This window comes from Pleurodeles waltl, chromosome 4_2 (genome assembly GCF_031143425.1).
Source record: "Pleurodeles waltl isolate 20211129_DDA chromosome 4_2, aPleWal1.hap1.20221129, whole genome shotgun sequence".
NCBI lineage: Eukaryota > Metazoa > Chordata > Amphibia > Caudata > Salamandridae > Pleurodeles > Pleurodeles waltl.
The window spans coordinates 1,045,852,286-1,045,872,606 of record NC_090443.1 but is presented as its reverse complement, the minus strand read 5'-3'; the positions used below and the strand labels follow the sequence as shown (position 1 = coordinate 1,045,872,606).

At 44.9% G+C, this 20,321-nt stretch overlaps 1 protein-coding gene and 1 long non-coding RNA gene across 2 annotated transcripts in view; one reads left to right on the top strand and one right to left on the bottom strand.

The window, feature by feature from the left end:
- The window catches only part of SLC15A3 (solute carrier family 15 member 3), a 115,038-nt gene that overhangs the window by 15,023 nt on the left and 79,694 nt on the right, over positions 1-20,321 (top strand). Inside the window, exon 2 of the mRNA XM_069233033.1 lies at positions 14,779-15,080. Coding sequence (XP_069089134.1) covers positions 14,779-15,080 — 302 coding nt within the window. The remainder of the gene's footprint in view (positions 1-14,778; positions 15,081-20,321) is intronic.
- On the bottom strand, positions 4,043-4,729 carry LOC138293709 (uncharacterized). Its single transcript, XR_011203083.1, has 3 exons — positions 4,697-4,729; positions 4,211-4,269; positions 4,043-4,103 (listed from the first exon to the last, which is right to left on the bottom strand). It is a non-coding gene; the product is annotated as an uncharacterized lncRNA (long non-coding RNA).

The window sequence follows — 20,321 nt, the reverse complement described above, 5'->3', positions numbered from 1 at the left end:
TCTGCCTTCAGAACAGCGTGCCAGGCCCTGGGCCGGGATTGGGGCACAGTGCAGGAAGCCGCAGACTGTGATCGGCGACTTCAGGGATTGGGCGCTCGCCTCGTCCTGCCCCTCCCCTGCGGGGCTCCCGAGGGGGGTGATGAATGTTAAGCACAGCTCTGCCATCCGCACCTCCGCATCTGCTTCGAAAGGAGCACTGGTCTCGCGGGTAGGCCCCCTAAGCCTTGCGCCGATTTCCAGCCACACGGGCTCCCAGCTTCAGTGGGTGGCAGAGAGGGTCTCCTGTGACTCAGTAGGGCCACCCCAGTTAGCAGGCAGCCCAGACATTCAGTATTGGTCAGTTAGCATGGAGATGACCAGTATGAATGCATGATTTTTTGCAGGCCGGCTCGGAGCTCGCTCACAATGCATCCAGCTCTGTCGCCATCTTGGCCACGCCCCGACATTTCACATTGTTGATCCTGGCTGGACCTGGCTGGGGGAGAAAGCACAGGGAGCAGAAGACATTGGGCGGGACAGCTGTATAAGATAGGGGAACCTTAGCGGTGTGTGATTAGCATACCTAAAGGATTCTGGGAGGAGAGAGGAATGAAGACAGAAACACACATAAGGCTGCAATTAATCAATCAAGGATTTGTAGAGCGGGGCTAATCACCCATAGGGTATCAAGGCACTATGGGGGTTATTACAACTTTGGAGGAGGTGTTAATCCGTCCCAAAAGTGACGGTAAAGTGACGGATATACCACCAGCCGTATTACGAGTCCATTATATCCTATGCTCAGTCGAAGAGCCCGGTCTTGAGGTCCTTCCTGAACTGCTTGGGTGACGCGGTCTGCCTGCGCTTGTGGGGAAGTGCGTTCCATGTCCGGGCCGGACAGCAGTAGAAAGATCTTGGTTACGGCTGCAAGGGCGAGCAGGGAGGAACGGAGACGTCTGTTGGGTACGTAGGAGAGGCGGTGGTTGAGGTACACATGAATTACAAATAATACCCCACATATCAGAGCTAACACCAAAGCATTATCCGGAGGTGGGCAAGCCAGAGAATTCATGGAACAGCCGAGCCAGCGGAGAAACAAACCAGAGGCCCGGCCATCATAAGACGTGCCATGGGGATTCTAGAACAAAATATTTTGTAGATCAGTGGTTCCCAACCTTTTGACATCTGTGGACCCCCACTTTATCAGTACTGGACCCCCTGAGGAGGCTTCACGGACCCCCAGAGGTCCCCGGACCACAGGTTGGGAACCACTGATCTAGATCACAAAAATGAGACATTAGAAGTTATGCTAAACATACGTCATGCAAACATATATGACGAGCCGCTTAAACATTAAAACAAATATTTTTGAACATCTACATATTTATTTTTAATCTAACAAAAGATACTTCGCATGTTGGGGCAGTCAGTCCAATACTTATGATTAAATCAACCCCACTAGTGCCAGAATGCTAAGTGCTGCTTTGCCCGGGCTGGCTGAGGTGTCACGTGAGATGGATCTACTCTTCGAGCCCTCCCTGGCACTTACGCAAAGGCTGGAGTGCTTGACAACACACAAAATGTTATTTTCTATATATGAACTGAGTTCCCTTTGAATGACAGTGCATAGTGACCATTAAAACTACTGAGGCCAGCATTTCACAACTCTAGAGGACTCTTGGAAAGCCCCTTTCTGCTTCCAGACGTACATTTGTACATTTCAACACACCACAGGGAATTTTGAAAGTTGCTGTGGGAGCCTTTGTTTTCAGGCGCCACTGACAATGTGACAAGTGGAGTTTCTCGCTTCTTTAAGGGTTGGGTAAGTCTCACTGGCCCAGCCTTGCCTTATCTTATCACAGCGAACCTGACACCTTGGGAAACTTTTCCACTGCATGAGAGGGGGCGTGTCCTTGGAGGGGGCGGGACTTTCTGCCGAACTCAGCCTAAAGTGAGCGACACCTTTCCAAAGAAATATACCGTAAATTTGTGTAGGTTTTGAGAGTCTGCAAGGGCCGGGACGTGATAGTTAAATAGAATATGAAATAACCTGTATTCATTTGTAATATGGCTTTTCTGTTTTTAAGAGAGGCCCGCTTTCTCTTTCCGCCCTCCTCCATGCGGCAGAGAAGGGGCTGGTCGCCATCCAAAGCTCGGTTCGTTTCTGACCCGAGAGTCAGTGTGGACTTCGGGTCGAGCCAGACTTGTGACGTCACCCTTGGCACTTCTCAGACCGCCCACATCTAGAATCAAGGGAGGAGCCAGAAAGTTTAAATACCCCCCACTTTGAACCAAAACTCTTATGGCACCAAGCAGGCAAGCCTCTCCAGCAGAGCTCTTTTGTCTCTTCCAACCAAGCATCTATCTATTCATCCTTTCATCCAGCTACTGATATCCACCATTTCATCTTTATATTCTTTCATCCATTCATTCTTTCATCTATCCTTCTGACTTCGTCCATTCCATCCTTCCATTCCGCCCATTCATATCCAAACCTATACATCCATCTCCAGACCCATCCATCCACTCACCCATCCCTCCGTCCACCCTTTTTTCCATTCATTCATCATTCATACTTTCAATCATCCACCCATTCATTCTTTCACTCATCTATCCATACACCCTTTTCTCCATCCATCCACCCTGTCACTCCATCCATCTTTCCATGCTCCCTTTCACTTATTCATCTGTCATCCCTTTCACTCAGACATCCATCATTTCATTCGTCCATCCACCCATCCGTCTGCTAACCCATTCGTCTATTTACCCTTCCACTGATCCATCATCATTTCACTTACTCATCTATTCATCCATCCACCATTTTACTCCTTCCATCCATCCACCCACACTCTATCCTGCCGTTCTTTCACTCATCCATCCATCCTTTTACTCATCGATCCATCCAGCCTATCTTTCACTTATCCATCCATCCTTTCCCATCCATCCTTCCACCCACCCTTTCATCCATGCATTCATCAACTCTTCCTTTTATTCATCTGTCCATTCTTTCACTCATTCATCTATCCATGAATCCATTCATTTACACTTTTACTCATCCATCCATCCATTCTTTCACTCATCTATCCTTACATTCATTCTTTCACTTATCCATCCATACATACATCTTTTCACTCACCACCCACCCTCTCACGTTAATTATGGGCTTTGGTCTGCTGAGCTACAGACAGCAGAGGCCCATCAAGACGTCCAGTCCCGCTGTAGCTGCTACAGCGGGGGGTTCACGACCCCAGTATCAAGAATTATCACACTCAACGCAGGACCGTGGACTCATTCACAACCCTCCAGTTTCTAATTTCCAACCAAACTTACTTTGCCTCTGTTTTAAAGTGTTGTCATAAGGGCAGCTGCCTTTTAATAGGGCGAAAAATGCCTTTGACTTAGGTTAGGTAACATACATTATAAATGTTGATTCCACGTTTGCTGTACCAGTGTGTGTTGTCTTGGTATAGCCTCACACAGCCAGGATACCATTACATACAACAATGCCCTAACGGGGAGGAACCAACAAATTATTTATACATCATAAAACATAGGTGAGAGCAAAAAAGCTATTTACTCATATAAATAAATATATATATTCATTTATTTACTTATACATAAATATCAATTTAATATATTCATCCTAAATGGACAGCCCATCTGATAAAACAACACACCCAGGGACAGATAGTGTGAGAAAAAGTGCTCGTGATTGATAGAAAGGAGAATAATACATATTCCAATGAATCAACAACTTATACAAAAAACATTAAAAACAGTCGGTTGGTTCTTTTTTGTTTGCTGCATTAACTCCATTCCAAATCCTCAGAAAGTCTAAATCAATGCCTTCAATCCTCCAAAGATCTTATGCAGAAACCAATCCAGACTATGATATATCCGTTGACGTTTCGACCCCTCTATATGTTGGGCCAAATCCCAGCTCCACAATGGGTCTTCTTCAGGACTAATACGATGGGAGTCCCTAAAACACCACAACTCAATCAAAAACCATCACTTATACCCTAAACACCTATGTTGTCTAACAAAATTAATCAAAACTTACCATACATATATCCTTTGACTTCTTCACTTCTTTTACTTGTCTATTTATGAGGAGATCAGGTCTAAAACAATAAACCACATTACAATATTTACCATCACAAAAAACAACCCAATCTATCATATTCAAACCCTTACAATGGAGAAACCAACAAAAAAAATACCTACTCACCTGATTTTAAAATGTCAATCCTCCTCATATACCAAGTCACCCGTCAATTCCAATGCATTCTTTAAAAAAAAAAAAAAAAAAATTGCCAAACACAACACATTATCACATACCACTCAATAAATACCCATATCAATCACTAAAACAATAATATAATATCCGCTCTTTCCATTACTTAATAATAACACTCAATAAATATTCATATAATATCCTCTTTCTATATTTCCTATAACAATCACTAAAAACTTACAATGCAATTACCAAACATCCCATTTCTACACTTCCCATATTGCTAAGTTATCAATCACGACATCTTCTATTACACTACAAGGCAGCAAGCCTCTCCATATTACTCCCCTTTTGCAAACAAGTAAGCCCTCACATTGTAACTATATATCCTTCTTTATATCAACATCCAACAACTTCTCAAAACAATACCAAACCTCACAAATCTTATACATCCCCTTCTTACATCAAGCCACAATTTACCTTCATTCATATGTGAGCCTTCGAAAGACTGAGCGTTCACCAAGCAAACCGCAGCCTTTCAAACAGCATCCTTTTATACCACCTGGGTTTACGAGCTGAACGTCTCAAATTGGTCACAGCTGACAACTACCAATGAAAGTGATTACATCTATTAGGCAGAGTCCAATTTAGATAAAAATATATGTGCCACTTAAAAAGCAATCCTTTTTAACCGGCACGTTCGCGCCGCACCCGAGGAATATAAACAGAGCCTTTTAATCTCAGCCCCTTCATTACCCAGAGCCTTAAATGCTTCGCAAACTTCATTGAAGTGCTCACACAGCCAGGAGGCCGCTTCAGAGCGCTAATATAAACACAACATATTGACAAAGGTCTGAGATCACCGCTCCACAAAAAAGTGCATTAAATATATTGCAGTTCAGTGGTGAAGTCCCCTCTGTGTGATACCCTCACCCCCGGTGCATGACCAGCCCGGAGGGGTCACAAAATCATTGTGATGGGCCACTGAACCAGGACACCAAAGCAGCACAAAAACAAGAGTCCCAAAAATAGCCCAGAATTCTTCTGCCCAGACCGCTCAAGTCAGGTCACTCGCCTGAGGTCATTGGAGGAGGTTCAGACCCCCAGGAAGCCATCATGACCCTGGCTACAGTGGAACTCTTAAGATACCACGATGAGCAACATCGACCACACGAGTTCCTCTAAACACGTTGGTTTAGATGATAGACCATCGATAACCCAAGTTCTGCAACTCAGAGAAGACGTGCCATGGGCATGTCCAAGGTGGTGCCATCTCTGCTGCGATGCCCATGGGCAAGAACATTGAACACATGGACACTGCAACAGGATGCGTACAACTTGAGACCTCAGATTTCCTCAGTGCAAGAGGAGGAGGATATCTAAGCTCCTTCCCTCCACTTTCTAAGATCCAATATTCTGATACTCCGTGGCGCGGTCTCTGTAGAGGTCGAGAACTTGTCTGTATCCCTAAAAGAGGCCCTAGCAAAAAGGTTCTGGGAACTAGCAGGATCCTAATTGAATTAGAGTCCCCAGAGCAGATAGTAAGGGTCGCCCGTGTTGTACGAGAGGTCCTAGACGAGAACTGCAGAGAAGGATCTTGTCCGGGTTAAAGAGGATACTGTTGGAGATTGTCCAGCTCCTTGAGTCCTGGTGTGAGTTGTTATTTGGGTAGTAGAGATCGACGTTGCTTCAGTAATTGCTTTCTGGCTGTTAGTGTCTATAACAGGCTTTTCCGACAAAAGGCTCATGAGCCACTGGTAGGTCTCCGCCTATCTGGAAGTAGCTCTCCTGTGTGCAGCCCGGCTTACTAAATCAAAAGCTTATGTTTGGTTGAATTAATATACGTGTTCCAAAAATTGAAAAATAGATATTCAACGCAAAAATTTGTGCATTTTCAGAACTCATAACCTGATGTTTGGAGAAAAAATTGTTGAATTTGAAAAAATATTTGAAGCTGAAATGTGAGTAATTAATCATGAGGCATTGGGGAGAATTGTTATAAATATTATTATCGGCGCCGGGGCATTGCAGCTATGGCTGTATGTATTACCCATGTAGAGGCATTGCACATTGATAAACTACTTTTTACATTACTGCTGGCAAATGTGCTTGATGCACTGAGGTGATCACTGAAAATGAACTTGCATAAGATGGACACTAATGTAATCTTTTCAGATATAGTCACTATTACAACCGTAATAATATTAGTAGCTGAGTATGGTTTTCATTGACATAAGTAGCTCTTATTACAGAAAAGGTTGGAGATGCCTGGTGTGTAAGATCCTCTTTCTCCCTCCTCTTCCCTCTCCCCACAGTCCTCCTCTCCCCCACATAGCTGTTCCTGGGATGGACTATTATGTTTCTCTTCCTGGGATATCACTCACATTGAATGGGCATTTGGGCCTTTCTGAAGTTTATTCATGTCAATGTTAAGTCCTTCTTCCTATATTCGCTCAATAAACCAGAATTAATCCATAAAAGGAGCAGGAATGGTGCAGTCCCCAGGTCGATACAAGATGTCCCTTGGAAGATAGTCAGTACAGCAGGTCTAAAGATGCAACTTTGCATCGCAGCATCACGCCTTAGATGGAAGGAAAGACATTACAATGTGAGCTCCACCTGGTTGTTAACGCCCGCCCGGAGCTGTGGTCTTCCTTAGGAGATGGAACTCTTCACAGTGCAAATAGGAGAATATTCATCTACGCGGCTAAACATCGCAACTACCTGCGAACATGCTTTTGTATCTCAGAGCAGGAATCACCAGAGGCGATGTGTTCTCTTGGACTTGTGTTATAGGTGTGGGTGTAACTCGCATAATTCTGTGTAGTGTAATCGCGCTGAATTACCCAACAATTCTGCAGGATTACGTGGAATTACGTATGAAGAGTAATCCTGCATTTAGCACTAAGGGAATCCCCGCCGTGTTCATGCTGGCGGTCTTATCACAGACCGCCAGCTCCCGCCGGCCGCATTATGAACATTCTGCTAGGTTGCTGGGTGGAAACAGTGTTTCCGGCAGCCAGCCCAGCATTCTGCTGGGCCGGGACATTGCCGATGGCACCTCATGGAGCCGTCGTCAATGCCGCTGTGCGGCGGGTGCAGCAGCACCCGTCGCGCAGATCACTGCCCGTAAATCAGGCAGTGACCTGCGTGACGGGGCACTGCAGGGGGGCGCCTGCACTGCCCATGCCAAGTGCATGGGCTGTGCAGGGGCTCCCCGGGGGGCCCCGGAACACCCCTTCCGCCAGCCTTTCCCTGGCGGAACAAGGGTTCTTTATCTGCAGGGCAGCGCTGCCCTGTCGGATGAAGAATTCTGCCATCGTCAGGCTGCCTGACGGCGGTAGCCTGGCGATGGTGGAAGGCCGCCTGTGTCAGTCCCCACTGTCTTCATTATGTGGCAGTCAAGACCGCTATGCCGGTGGTGGAAATTTCCGCCGCCACCGGCATGGCGGTCTCGACCGCCAGGTTCATAATGAGGGCCTAAGTTCTTATCCCCTCATATCTAAAATGGAAGCAATAATGACTATATACCAAGCAGGCTTTAGACAGCAGACGAGTACAGTCGACCAGGCCTTTAGGCTATTGACAATAATGTGGAAATATACTAGACTAAGGAAAGGTCACCTCTATATCGCGTTTGTGGATCTGCGTGCAGCCTTTGATCTGGTGCCAAGGGACTCCTTATGGGCAGCACTAGGAAAACAGGGCATGCCAGGGAACCTCCTGGGCCAGCTGGAGAGGTTACATGAAAATACATTTGCAAAAGTTCGGTGGGGGCCAAAGGGAGAGTTGACAGACCCAATACCTATCAAGAGGGGGGTGAGACAGGGCTGTGTGCTGGCCCCAACACTTTTCTCATTATACATCAATGATCTGGTTCATTATTTGAAACAAAGTAACCATGATTCACCAAGATTGAACGATGAACAAATAGGCCACAGCACACAGACTATATTGTCCAATCATATGGTGGGGATGATAGATCCCTGGTAGTGCGTTTGAAGGTTTAGAAGAAGTAAACGGTAAAGAGAAATCTTGAGTCTTGTCAGTAGACGGTGTCCTTTATTTGTAGACGTTAGAAATCAAAGTGTCATCATGAAAAAACAGCCAACACGTGTTTCGTCACACAAGTGACTTCATCAAGGCTGGGCCGTGCGGCCAGAGTAGTAGAGAATAATCAGCTAAGTAGGCTGAAATAAAGAAAAGAATATCTTGTTAGGAAAATGTAACTAAGGGTAATGACACTGCCCGAGCAGCAACGGGTAGGTTGAGTGTTGATAGCGTAGGTTGATCTCGTAGATTGATAAAAGTATGAGAAGCCCTGATAAGCCTTAATGAGATCATAAAACTAAGGGAAAAAATGGGGGGCTGCAAGAGCAGTAACGGGTAGATTGGGTGTTGATCACGTAGGTAGATACAGGTATGTGAGGCCCTGATAAGCCAAAAGTAATGCCTGGTAAGCGTCTGCACGGGAAGCAGTTAAGGAGCCTCCCGTACAGACGCTTACCAGGCATTACTTTTCTTTATTTCAGCCTCAAGATTTCTCTTTACCGTTTACTTCTTCTAAACCTTCAAACGCACTACCAGGGATCTATCATCCCCACCATATGATTGGACAATATAGTCTGTGTGCTGTGGCCTATTTGTTCTAATTTTATCCTTGGGTACTCTGATACCCATCTGTGTGCCGTTTGGGTAGTAAGGCACGGGTCCATGCTGCACCAGAATTTGCTCTAGTTTACTTACCTGTGTAATTACTTTTGTTGTATTACCTAGAAGTGCGACACGAGTCACCCCTACTACCCTTGTGCTCCTTTATAGTTCTTATTAAGATTGAACGATGATCCAGTCCCCGCCCTCCCTTTTGCAGATGATACCATCCTATTGTCTCAAACTCCCATAGGCTTGCAATCTCTATTAGATCAATTCAGTGAGTATTGCAGCTCGAAGGGATTAGAAATAAATACAAATAAGACCAAATACTTGACTGTTAACCCCCATAAAGCACTTAAGAGGAACATTCGGATTAGAGTAAAAAATGTCAACTACCTAGGGATATTGCTTGATGCCAAATTGTCATGGGCACCGCACATCAATAAAGCTGCTATCTCCTTAACTCATAGCTCCATGGCAATTAGTAAAAATTACAAATGCTCAAGGACGAGCATTGTGTCACCAGTATTTGAGATCTATAGGTGCAAAGCACAGGCCGCTGCTCTTTATGGCGCTGAACTCTGGGGGTTCACAAAATTAACCCCATTGGTTACTCAGGAAAATAATTTTATGAGGGGGGTACTGGGTCTCCCTCCATCTACTCCGTTGATCCCTTTAGCCTATGACATTAACATGAAACGAATAGGCAAATTGGCAGCCCTGAGGCCCCTGCTTTACTGGTGTAGACTTTTGACAACCCCTGAATTGATCCAATACAGGCAAGCACTAACTGAGATCATGGGTTTGGACAAGGCCATCTCCCTCCCGTGGCTTCACTATATCAGGCAATGCTTTTACAATCTAGGGCTGAAATTCTATTGGGATGAACCGCATACACTCACAACTCAATCCAAGATCCGACTAAAGCAAGTATTTTGGGACTTCACCCTTAATAGCCCTTTCTATAGCAAGGATCTTGGCAGACTAACCTTAAGTTTCCTGGATTTCAAACCATTACCGAGTGCTGAGGAATGGATAGATACTATCCAACCTAGACGAGCAAAAGTTTTATATATGAAGCTTCGATATGGGATTCTCCAGGTTAAGGCCTTTAAATGGGGCCTCCTGAATGGGAGTAGTCATGAGGCAACCTGTGAGCTGTGTAATATGGAGACTCCAGAAACAATGGATCATGTTCTTTTAAACTGCATTGCTTCCGAAAAACCAAGGAGGAAATGGATCCGACCTATCTGCAGGAACGTTGGAATCAGGAACTGCAATGAAGCTGCAAGATTCTTGAGATCCAGCACGATACCATATGTTGTTCTTGGTCTAAGCCGGTTTCTACTTGCAATCTCATTCATTAGAGACAAGGCGGGCCTGAGGTTATAGGCGCTTTAACTCAGGTATAACTCCCATAGTCAATCCACGGTCCCCAAACTGATAATTGGGAGCCACCTTTTGTAATCCAATGGCCTTGGGATATACATTCAGCCAAGGATATATTTAGCCCAGGGGATATCGACAATGCCTGGGAAGTACTCGAATCATAATATTTTTTTTTTGCCCCCTGGCATAAGGACCGTAGTCATTGGGAGGTTTCTTAAGTTATCTAGAATGGTCATTGACACCTATGAAACTAGTTCTTGGATCCAGTTACTTATCCACTCTTATTTTAAAAATTCCCACCTTACCTAAGCAAATAAGTGCCTGATGGCACGGGAGGTAAATTTTATGGGTTTTATAAATGAAATACTGTACTTGATTCTTATTCATTGTCTTTAAGACCAACATCAGATAACTTGTTTTCTAGTAGTTAAGTGAATATTAGTTGCTGTTGGAATAATGTGCCTTTTGTATCACCTGTTTGTACCCTTTTATGGCTTCTAAATGAATATAGGCACGCATGGAAGAAAGAATACGTTGGGTCCTAGGGACTGTCAATCACCCCTCAAAAATTAGCTAAACAACCCCTCATGTGATGACGGTATGCACATTGCCAAGATTTTTAGAGGCATTTTGATATGCTAGAGGCAATTATTCTTCCAAAAAGCATGTACCCTATTTTTATAATGGTCACTATTTGTGCTAGTACATAGTTATTGCTACTATTAGTGAGATAGCAATCTTAACTGTTTTTGTATAAAGATTTATATTTATAGGTATTTTATAATATTTATATGGTGATTTGTATGATGATGTGTATTGTATATTTTTATAGTGTTTTTATCAATTAATTGTTTATTTTTATAACACTCATATCCACTACTTGCCTATTTGTATTGTATGGCCCTGAGGGAGTTCTGGTCTTGATCTGATTTTATCGTCTTTTTCAAAAGTGCTTTCGTTCTTTTTTAGAAATGTAAGAATTTTGTCAGTATGCTTTTATGGTATTGTTTTGCCGAAATAAAGCTGAAACGAAAAAATGGAAGCAAAGATGCCTTTTGCACCATGAAATAGCGCTACATGCACAGAACGTGAATACCAGCACAAGCAGCAGCTCACTCTCGCCAAATGTGCACATGGGATAGGATTTTCCCCAAGCCTACTTCCAGCGTTTAGTGCTTGTTTCTTCACACAAAATCCATCCTTGATTCTAAAATAGATGTGAGGAGGCATTAAGGAAAATAGCGCAGAGCAGCGCGAGCATCCAAATGTGCTCCCATGGTAGTATTTTTTCCTCAAAATCACTCTTAATTACACATGCAGGTGTAATCTCGTTATTATCGGTAATTCCATGTCAAAGAGTAATGCAGAATTACCAAATTGACTCTGATTACTTCAGCTTAATTGAAATTTCACCCAGGCCTGGTGCCATCCAAGGGGAAGGAAGCACTCCTTTGAACCTCACATGTAGTATGAAACTTCCCCTCGCTCTTCTCGGCCTGTGTCGGCATCTCCATGGTCACAGCCACCCGGGGAATGCCACGTCTATGCAGGCATTACGGGCAGTGCAGGAAACGGGTCGAAGAGTGCGAAGATACGCGGGAAGTCAAAAAAAGAGTTTTTCTTCTTTCGTCTGCCATTTGATGGAAACACTATTCTCCTGGAAGAGTACGCATGACTACCTTATAGCTGTACGTATCACAGAGAGTGTCTTCTCCACTGTTTGGTGCCTAAAGTACCTAATCCAATATGGCGTTAACCTTTTTCCCTTAGATATAATTTTATTCCTAGATCATACATAAGGGGGCTTGGTAGATAGAAGGATCCACCCCATTCAATCACTTTTTTGACTCTTTCTTCCCGATGCACGATTCCTTTTGGATTCTTTTCTGTGCAGGACCTTATTCTGGGATCTCCTGCCACCCTGATGTCATGCAGAGAGGTGACTTGATTCCTTGATTTTCAACTTCTACATTAACTACCAGCTACAATCAAAAAGTACCAATATTGCCAAAGAGTTTTTTTTGTATCTTTTCATTCTCTTTCTAACTGGGGCCATTTTTAAGGAGACACTTTGCAACTTTCATGTGTATGTTACTCCCACAGTGGCATTTGGAGTACTGGGAGGAGTCACACTTCCCTCTGCGATCAAGAAGGAAACTCAAGAGATCTTCACTGTTTTCAGTCCTTGATGCGTTTACAAGGATCACAAATGAATTGTGTGTGATTAAGCAAGCTTACCTTGGTAGCTGGCAGAAACGCAGATAAGAATCAATTTCAAATGTTATCAGTTTCTTATTTTAGCTCAGGTGCTGCCTACTACTGAAGATACTAAAGCTGCTTCCTCTCAAACATGTCTCCCTGAGATGGCACATTTTCTGAGTGAAGTTACTGCTCTAGTTGATTCATCATCTTCAGTGGAGTTCCAACATTTTAATGTTCTAATGTGAGCAACGTGTTCTGTGTTTCTTACGTGTTGTCTGTTGTGCTGCCATGAGGTCTTGCCAGACTAATAAAGCTGTCAGTAGCAAGGATAAAAAGGATTTCAGAAATCTGAAAGTGGAAGCTTGTCTCTGACAACCTTGTATATAAGTTCCACATTTCTGTCGCCCCTTGGTTGGGAACAACTGAGGATATCCCATCCTATCCTTATTGGTGTCCTACTCCTGGTTATCTTCTAAAAAAGAGGATTCCCCATTGAAATCTCATTGGAAATCTTCCCTCGGGTGTTCTGTGCTGGTGGAAGACCTAAGACATCCCATTGAATCCTAATGGGTGAGCTACCCTTGGTTAATTTGTGCTGGTGAAAGACTGAGGACGTGCTTTGTATTCTCCTGGGTGACCTTCCCTCTGTTGTTTAGTGAAAGACTGAGGATATTCCCTTGAGCATTCCTTTCTATCCTCATTGGAGACGTGCCCTTGGTTGTGTTGTGCTAAGGAATACCACATTGTATTCTCATGGGTGACCTTTCCCTTGGTTGTTTTGTGTCGGTGAAAGGCTGAGTACATCCCATTGTATCCTCACTGGCACCCTACTCTTGGTTGTCTTGTACGGGTGAAGGACTGAGTGTATCCCATTGTGTCCTCATTGGCGCCCTACGCTTGGTTGTCTTGTACGGGTGAAGGACTGACTGCATCCCATTGTGTCCTCATTGGCGCCCTACTCTTGGTTGTCTTGTAGTGTTGAAAGGCTGAGTACATCCCATTGTGTCCTCATTGGTGCCCTACTCTTGGTTGTCCTATAGGGGTGAAAGGCTGAGTACATCCCTTTGTGTCCTCATTGGTGCCCTACTCTTGGTTGTCTTGCAGGGGTGAAAGACTGTGTGCATCCCATTGTATGTTCATTGGTGTCCTAATCTTGGTTGTCTTGTAGGGGTGAAAGACTGAGTGCATCCCATTGTATATTAATTGGTGTCCTACTCTTGGTTGTCTTGTAGGGGTGAACAACTCAGTGCATCCCATTGTGTCTTCTTTTGTGTCCTACTCTTGGTAGTCTTGTAGGGGTGAAAAACTGAGTGCACCCCATCGTATCCTCATTGGTGCCCCTCTCTTGGTTGTCTTGTAGGGGTGAAAAACGGAGTCCATCCCATTGTATATTTATTGGTTCCCTACTCTTGGTTGTCTTGTAGGGGTGAAAAATTGAGTGCATCCCATTGTATCTTCATTGGTGTCCTACTCTTGGTTGTCTTGTAGGGGTGAAAAACTGAGTGCATCCCATTGTATCTTCATTGGTGTCCTACTCTTGGTTGTCTTATAGGGGTGAACGACTGAGTACATCCCATTATATCCTCATTGGCGCCCTACTCTTGGTTGTCTTGTAGGGGTGAAAGACTGAGTACATCCCATTGTATCTTCATTAGTGCCCTGCTCTTGGTTGTCTTGTACGGGTGAAGGACTGAGTACATCCCATTATGTCCTCATTGGCACCCTACTCTTGGTTGTCTTGTAGGGGTGAAAGACTGAGTACATCCCATTGCATCCTCATTGGTGCCCTTCTCTTGGTTGTCTTGTAGGGGTGAAAGACTGAGCACATCCGATTGTATCCTCATTGGTGCCCTATTCTTGGTTGTCCTATAGGAGTGAAAGGCTGAGTACATCCCATTGTATCCTCATTGGCATCCTACTCTTGGTTGTCTTATAGGGGTGAAAGACTGAGTACATCCCATTGTATCCTCATTGGTGCTCTACACTTAGTTGTCTTGTAGGGGTGAAGGACTGAGTGCATCCCATTGTATCCTCATTGGTGCCCTTCTCTTGGTTGTCTTGTACGGGTGAAGGACTGAGTACATCCCATTGTATCCTCATTGGTGCCCTACTCTTGGTTGTCTTATAGGGGTGAAGGACTGAGTACATCCCATTGTATCTTCTTTGATAACCTTCCTTAGGTCCTTTTCTGCAGGTGACAGACAGAGGACATCCCCCTGTATTCTCAAGAGTTACCTTTCCCTTGGTTAACTTGTGCTGGTGACTTAGGGCTCACCATTGTATCCTCTTTGCTAACCTTCACTTGGTTCTTTCTGCAGGTGACAGACAGAGGGCCTGAGGCCACCCGGCGCTTCTTCAACTGGTTCTACTGGTGCATTAACATTGGTGCTATCCTGGCTCTCCTACTGGTGGCTTTTATCCAGCAAAACGTCAACTTCCTGGTCGGTTATGCCATCCCGGCAGTCTCTGTGGCACTGGCGCTCTTCATCTTCCTCTTGGCTGCACCCTACTTCATCACGAAACCGCCCAGCGGGAGTAGGGTACCTGCCATGGTGAGGGCGTCCCTGGTGTCCTGCTGGCGACGACGGAGGGGCACCCCAGACCAGATGACGCATAACAGGTAAGCTGAACTAGGAACTCGGTAACACAGTCATGCTGCCTAGCATGGCACGTGTGGAACAGAAAGAGGACGCTAGCCTGATACATCAGCTACCTGTGCGCTGCAGGTAGGGTCACTAGAAGAGACCCTGGGGCTTATTTACAATCCCCGTGGCACAGGGCAGTGCAGCAGTGACCTTGCTGCACCACAGGGAAAGGTCAGAAATGCACAATATCAACAAGATATGGCTCATTTCTGTCCTCTCCCCCTGCGCTTGCACCAACGCAGGCACCGTTGCACCATGGTGCAAGGATGCCTTCGATGCACACAGGATTGTTTCTGTCCAGGAAGGGACACCTTCCTGCACAAAAAGAATCCATGGAGGCGTTTTCCTCTTTCTATGTGTGCTGCAGAATGCAGCACACATAGAAAGAGGAAAAATGAGGAGAAATATAGAGATTTCGCCCGTTGCTCCTCCCCTGGGAGGTGTAAAGATATTGACGCATTCCCAAGGTTACAGATTCTTGTAAATCTGGGAATGCTTCCAAACCCAGGGATGGGTGCTGCGTTGCAACACCCACTGCAATGCCCATGGAATGCTTCCCTCACGCAGTTTGAGGCAACGCAGAGACCATATCTACAAGGCCATGAAAAGCCATGCAAAGTGGCTTTGCGTAGCCTTGTAGATATGGGCCTGTACAATGCGCCGCCGGTGCGTCACAAAACATGACGCACCGGCAGCGCAGAGGGCTTGTAAATATGCCCCCTGTCTGCTCCAGGTGCTAACATCGTGGTGATGTATCTGTGCGGTTCTGGACGCTAATTTACCCTAGCATATCCTACCATCTTTTTACCCCTACAGTCTCGGAAATGAAAGACTCCACTGCTTACAACATACTGAATTCTTTCTTAGAGTGACAGCTTGTTTATAATAGTCTTCATCAGTTTTGCTTAACAAAAAACATCCCCTGAAATGGTGTCTCTCACAGTGGCCTGATTTGTGTGGGATTGTCCTTGAAAGGGAAGTAACCCTTGTAATAAGGCTTAGGCCAAATCATAAGAACTGTAGCACTTGGTAAACAAGGATAAAACAGTTAATTTCCAGGTGTTTCTTCCTTTTACACAACACTTAACTCTGTGACTAAACAGTTTCATGCAGATATTTGGAGTCAAATGATTTGCCAAGGATAACTTGAACTCAAGTCATATGGTTCACAGATGACTTAAATACTAGACTGCATCAAGAGCGTGTGGAGGGTCTGTGTGGTAAGAGCAGATGTGCAATGTGTAGATCAAATCTGGCGTGTAGTGCCTTGTGAGTTAGAGATGACGGGAGCCTTTTGGTTCCTGATGGACTCCGTAGAACTGTGACGTAAGGGTTCAGGTGTGGTGAAGAGAATTCATAGGTTAGAAGGTTGAGTTTGTGGTTACACGCTGGGGAATTTGGGGCGTCCTTCTCTTTCTTCTTATTGCATTTTTATCCGTTACAGGTGGTGAATAGCCAGTCCCTTTTTTTAGTTATTATGTTGAGATGTTGATATGGCAGGGAGCAAGACCTGGTGGGCAGCGAAACATTGTACATGAGTCAAGGCCACACAATATTGACTACCACTATACGTAGACGTGGAGATAATAGTAAATCTATGCATCCTTGTATATACTTACCTTGATGACACAGTGGCAGTCAGTATACTAGATGCAGTATTTTTGTAGGCCAATACCTCAGCCACAACAATATGCTCTTAATCAGCCTGGTAAGCGATTACTTGCTGAAGCTCACAGGTTTCAAAATTAAGGATGAATGGTTAAATAAGAAGTAATATCAGTGGGGTACATAAGACACATTGACATTTGTGCACATGTGGTGGGGGAAGGAAAGTTGGGTGGAGGTAAAGGGAGAGTAGGAGGGTCTTGAGTTCTTTCCTGAAGGGCAGGAGTTTCAGGGCCAGTCTCCACTGAATGAGTGGGTTCCAGAGCTTGGAGCATTAGCAGCAGAAGCTCTGTCTCCTTGTTTTCTTGTCTTCAGTGTGTCTCCAGTTTCATCACTTTCTTGATGTGTGTGGTGCAGGTGCAGACAGGTATGACAGTCTGATTAGTTGATGTGGCCTGCCATGTCCATCATGCCAAGGTGTTTGGTGTGTTCCATAACAGCGGACCGGGGAGATGTTTGAGGGTTGTGATGGTGTGGTGGTCACTTATAATACATACTGGTGCGTGGTGGACTAGTTTTAGAGGCATGAAGATGGTGTGATGTATACCAGCGAGTGGAGTGTTGCCCACGTCAGTGTGTGTTAGGGCAAGTGCTTGCACCACAGACTGAAAGGAGTGGATGTTGCTCGAGATTACATGTTACCAGTCCATCTGGGCCTCCTTCTTTATGCGGTATTTGAGAGACTGTGATCAATGAAGAACACCAAGGAATTGGAAGAGCGGTCGAGGAAAGGTATTTTCTGAAAAATCTTGAACACCTTAAGTTAACTCTACCTGATGAACTTCAGAAAGTCATTAGAATTTACCAGTTATAGTTAACTGAAGTAACTATAACTCACTCCCCTGCCATGCACTGCTTATGACCTTACATATTACATCACTCCTCACATGTTCTCTGACATCATTGATAACATGAGTGATGACTTCTGAAATGACAGTTCATGACGTGACAGTTCATGGTGGGCATGGGAGTTGTAGGTACTTGAAATATCTGTAGAATCTTGTGAATTTCAGTGTTTTTTTTAGTTTAAAATGTTACATTTAAACTGACATTTTCACCTAACTATATCATCACTTTAACCTTGGGGTTTTTCAGTGAAATATATATATATATATAAAACACAATAAATTAATAGTGAGTTAAACCAAAATTAGTACATCGATGTTAAGTTAAAAATAACACAAGATGGAAGACCTCAAATTAGTTACAAATAAGTTACTCCAAGATTAATCTTTAATGAGTCTCTAATTAATTAATGGATCAGGTATAATTACATGGAACCGGCTAGGGAGAGTTAATCACTTGTCACACTTGTCCAGATGGATGTCCACCAATTAAAATACCCAGTTTTAGAAATAGTCGAGTTCTGCTTCTGATGGAAAAAAACAAGGGAGCTGGGGCAAGGCATGCCTTGTCTTAGGGATAATTATTTTTAGCAATTTCATATAGTGCCTAATACCCCTATACGGGCATCGGAGCGCTGTATAAGAGTAAAAAATGTTATAATCACAGGGAGTAGGTTACTGCTGTGAAATAGATTCAGTGCATCAGCTTCAGAGAAGAAATCAAAGTTTAGGATGGAGCCCGGACTCGCCTTACCAGAACCACCAACAACATTCATAAGGTCTGTAGAGAATTTGGCATGTAGTGGGGTGATGGCTGTGGACTGGAAGCCCTCACAAAAGTGGCACAAAGTGTACAATTGAGATTTACTTTCCAGTGCGAATCACTTTGCAAGACTTAGGCCCTCATTATAACCCTGGCGGTCGGTGACCACCAGGGCTATAGTGGCGTTCGTACCACCAACAGGCTGGCGGTACTGGACACCACATTTTGACTGTGGCAGTACCGCCGCAGTAACACTGCCGGGACCGGCGGTATACCGCCATGGCGGCCCGGCAGTCGTAATCTGCCAGGGCAGTGCTGATCTGGGGATTTCGACTCCCTTTACCGCCAGCCAGTCCATGGCGGTAGACACCGCCATGGAAAGGCTGGCGGTAAGGGGATTCGGGGTGCCCTTGGGGGCCCCTGCACTGCCCATGCACTTGGCATGGGCAGTGCAGGGGCCTCCAGGCATAGCCCCATCACGCATATCACTGCCTGAATTTCGGGCAGTGAAATGCGCGACGGGTGCTACTGCATCGGCTGCACATCAGCATTGCTGCCGGCTCTATTACGAGCCGGCAGAAATGTTGATGTGACTTTTTCGCTGGGCCAGCGGAAAAGTCGAAATAGGGAGCCAGACATACCGCCAGCAATGGTGGTATTTTGGTGCCCGCAGCCTTGGTGGTCTTCTGGGAAGACTGCCGATGTTGTAATGAGGGCCTTAGTGTTATTTTGCGTTAAGGGACAACCATAGATGGTACATTGGCGTTCCCATGCAACCACTACTGTTTTCTGACACAAAGAGCCAATCTCCTAACAATGATAAAAGGGTGTTTGCGCAAACAACTACCACTGCTTTGAGGCTGGTGTTAATCTTTTTATTTCCTGAAACTTTTCCAAGTCTGAATATGTGATGCACTGTAGAGCACACACACAAAGTGGGAAAAGTGTTAAACTTTAAGGAAGGTTTGTCTTCCACTACAAACCTATGCTTGACACGACGCACACACCCTTGCACTAGTGCCGCTGGCCTGCGTTGCGTGAAAAGTGAGTAAATCTGCCCCCAAATGACACAGAAAGGAAGCAAAACCACAGTGAGAGTGCAGATTAGGACTTGAGTGCAGTTTGTGCTCCATCCTATGTTTGTACAGGTCCTTGCCCACCTGGTTGTACCGGATAGTATACCAGGGCGCTGGGCGTAATAAGGTAAATACCGTTCAAGACTGAAGTGCCCTATTTTGTGCAGAGATATTTATCAAGTGCAAAATTACATCTGACGCCTGGTGCAAAATTTGTTTGCTCCAGTGTGTTTGTACCTGTTAATATTGCATAGATATTAATGACAACATTAATGTGAGGGGAGTTAATCCAAGAGGGGAAGAGTTTACAAGGCTAGGGAGAGCTCCAAGGCAGATGGAGAAGATCCTATGATTAGAAGTCAAAGTTGAAAGGTCGGGCAGATGCTAATTCTAAGACAATTAGGTAGTGATTTCATGTTCAGTGGAAATCCTGATTTGGGCACGGACTCCTGAGAATCAGGATTATAATTTAGGTACAAATTGTGACTCTCGAAGGTTTTTGTCTGCAGAGGTGGCAAGTCAGATGTGGGTCAAACACACAGACCGTGATGGGAACAGTGCTTACAGATGGTATAAACTACTGGCAATTGCTCAGGGTAACATTCCAATCCATCTTTTTTTCAACCATGTTTGAGCTAGGCAGAGGCCACCTTTATGCAAATCAGTGCTGACCCTGCTCCTCAAGGGATCTGTCCCTTCGGAGGGCGAGGCAAGGCCTCCTCCAGAAGGGAACTGAAGCACCCCCAGAATGCTTTACAAACTCATCAGCAAGTCTTGACTTGGATCCGGTATGACATTGAGCAAGGGGCTCACGTCTGGGTACGCCCGTGCCCATTTTGGATGTTACATCAAACACACAAAAAGAGT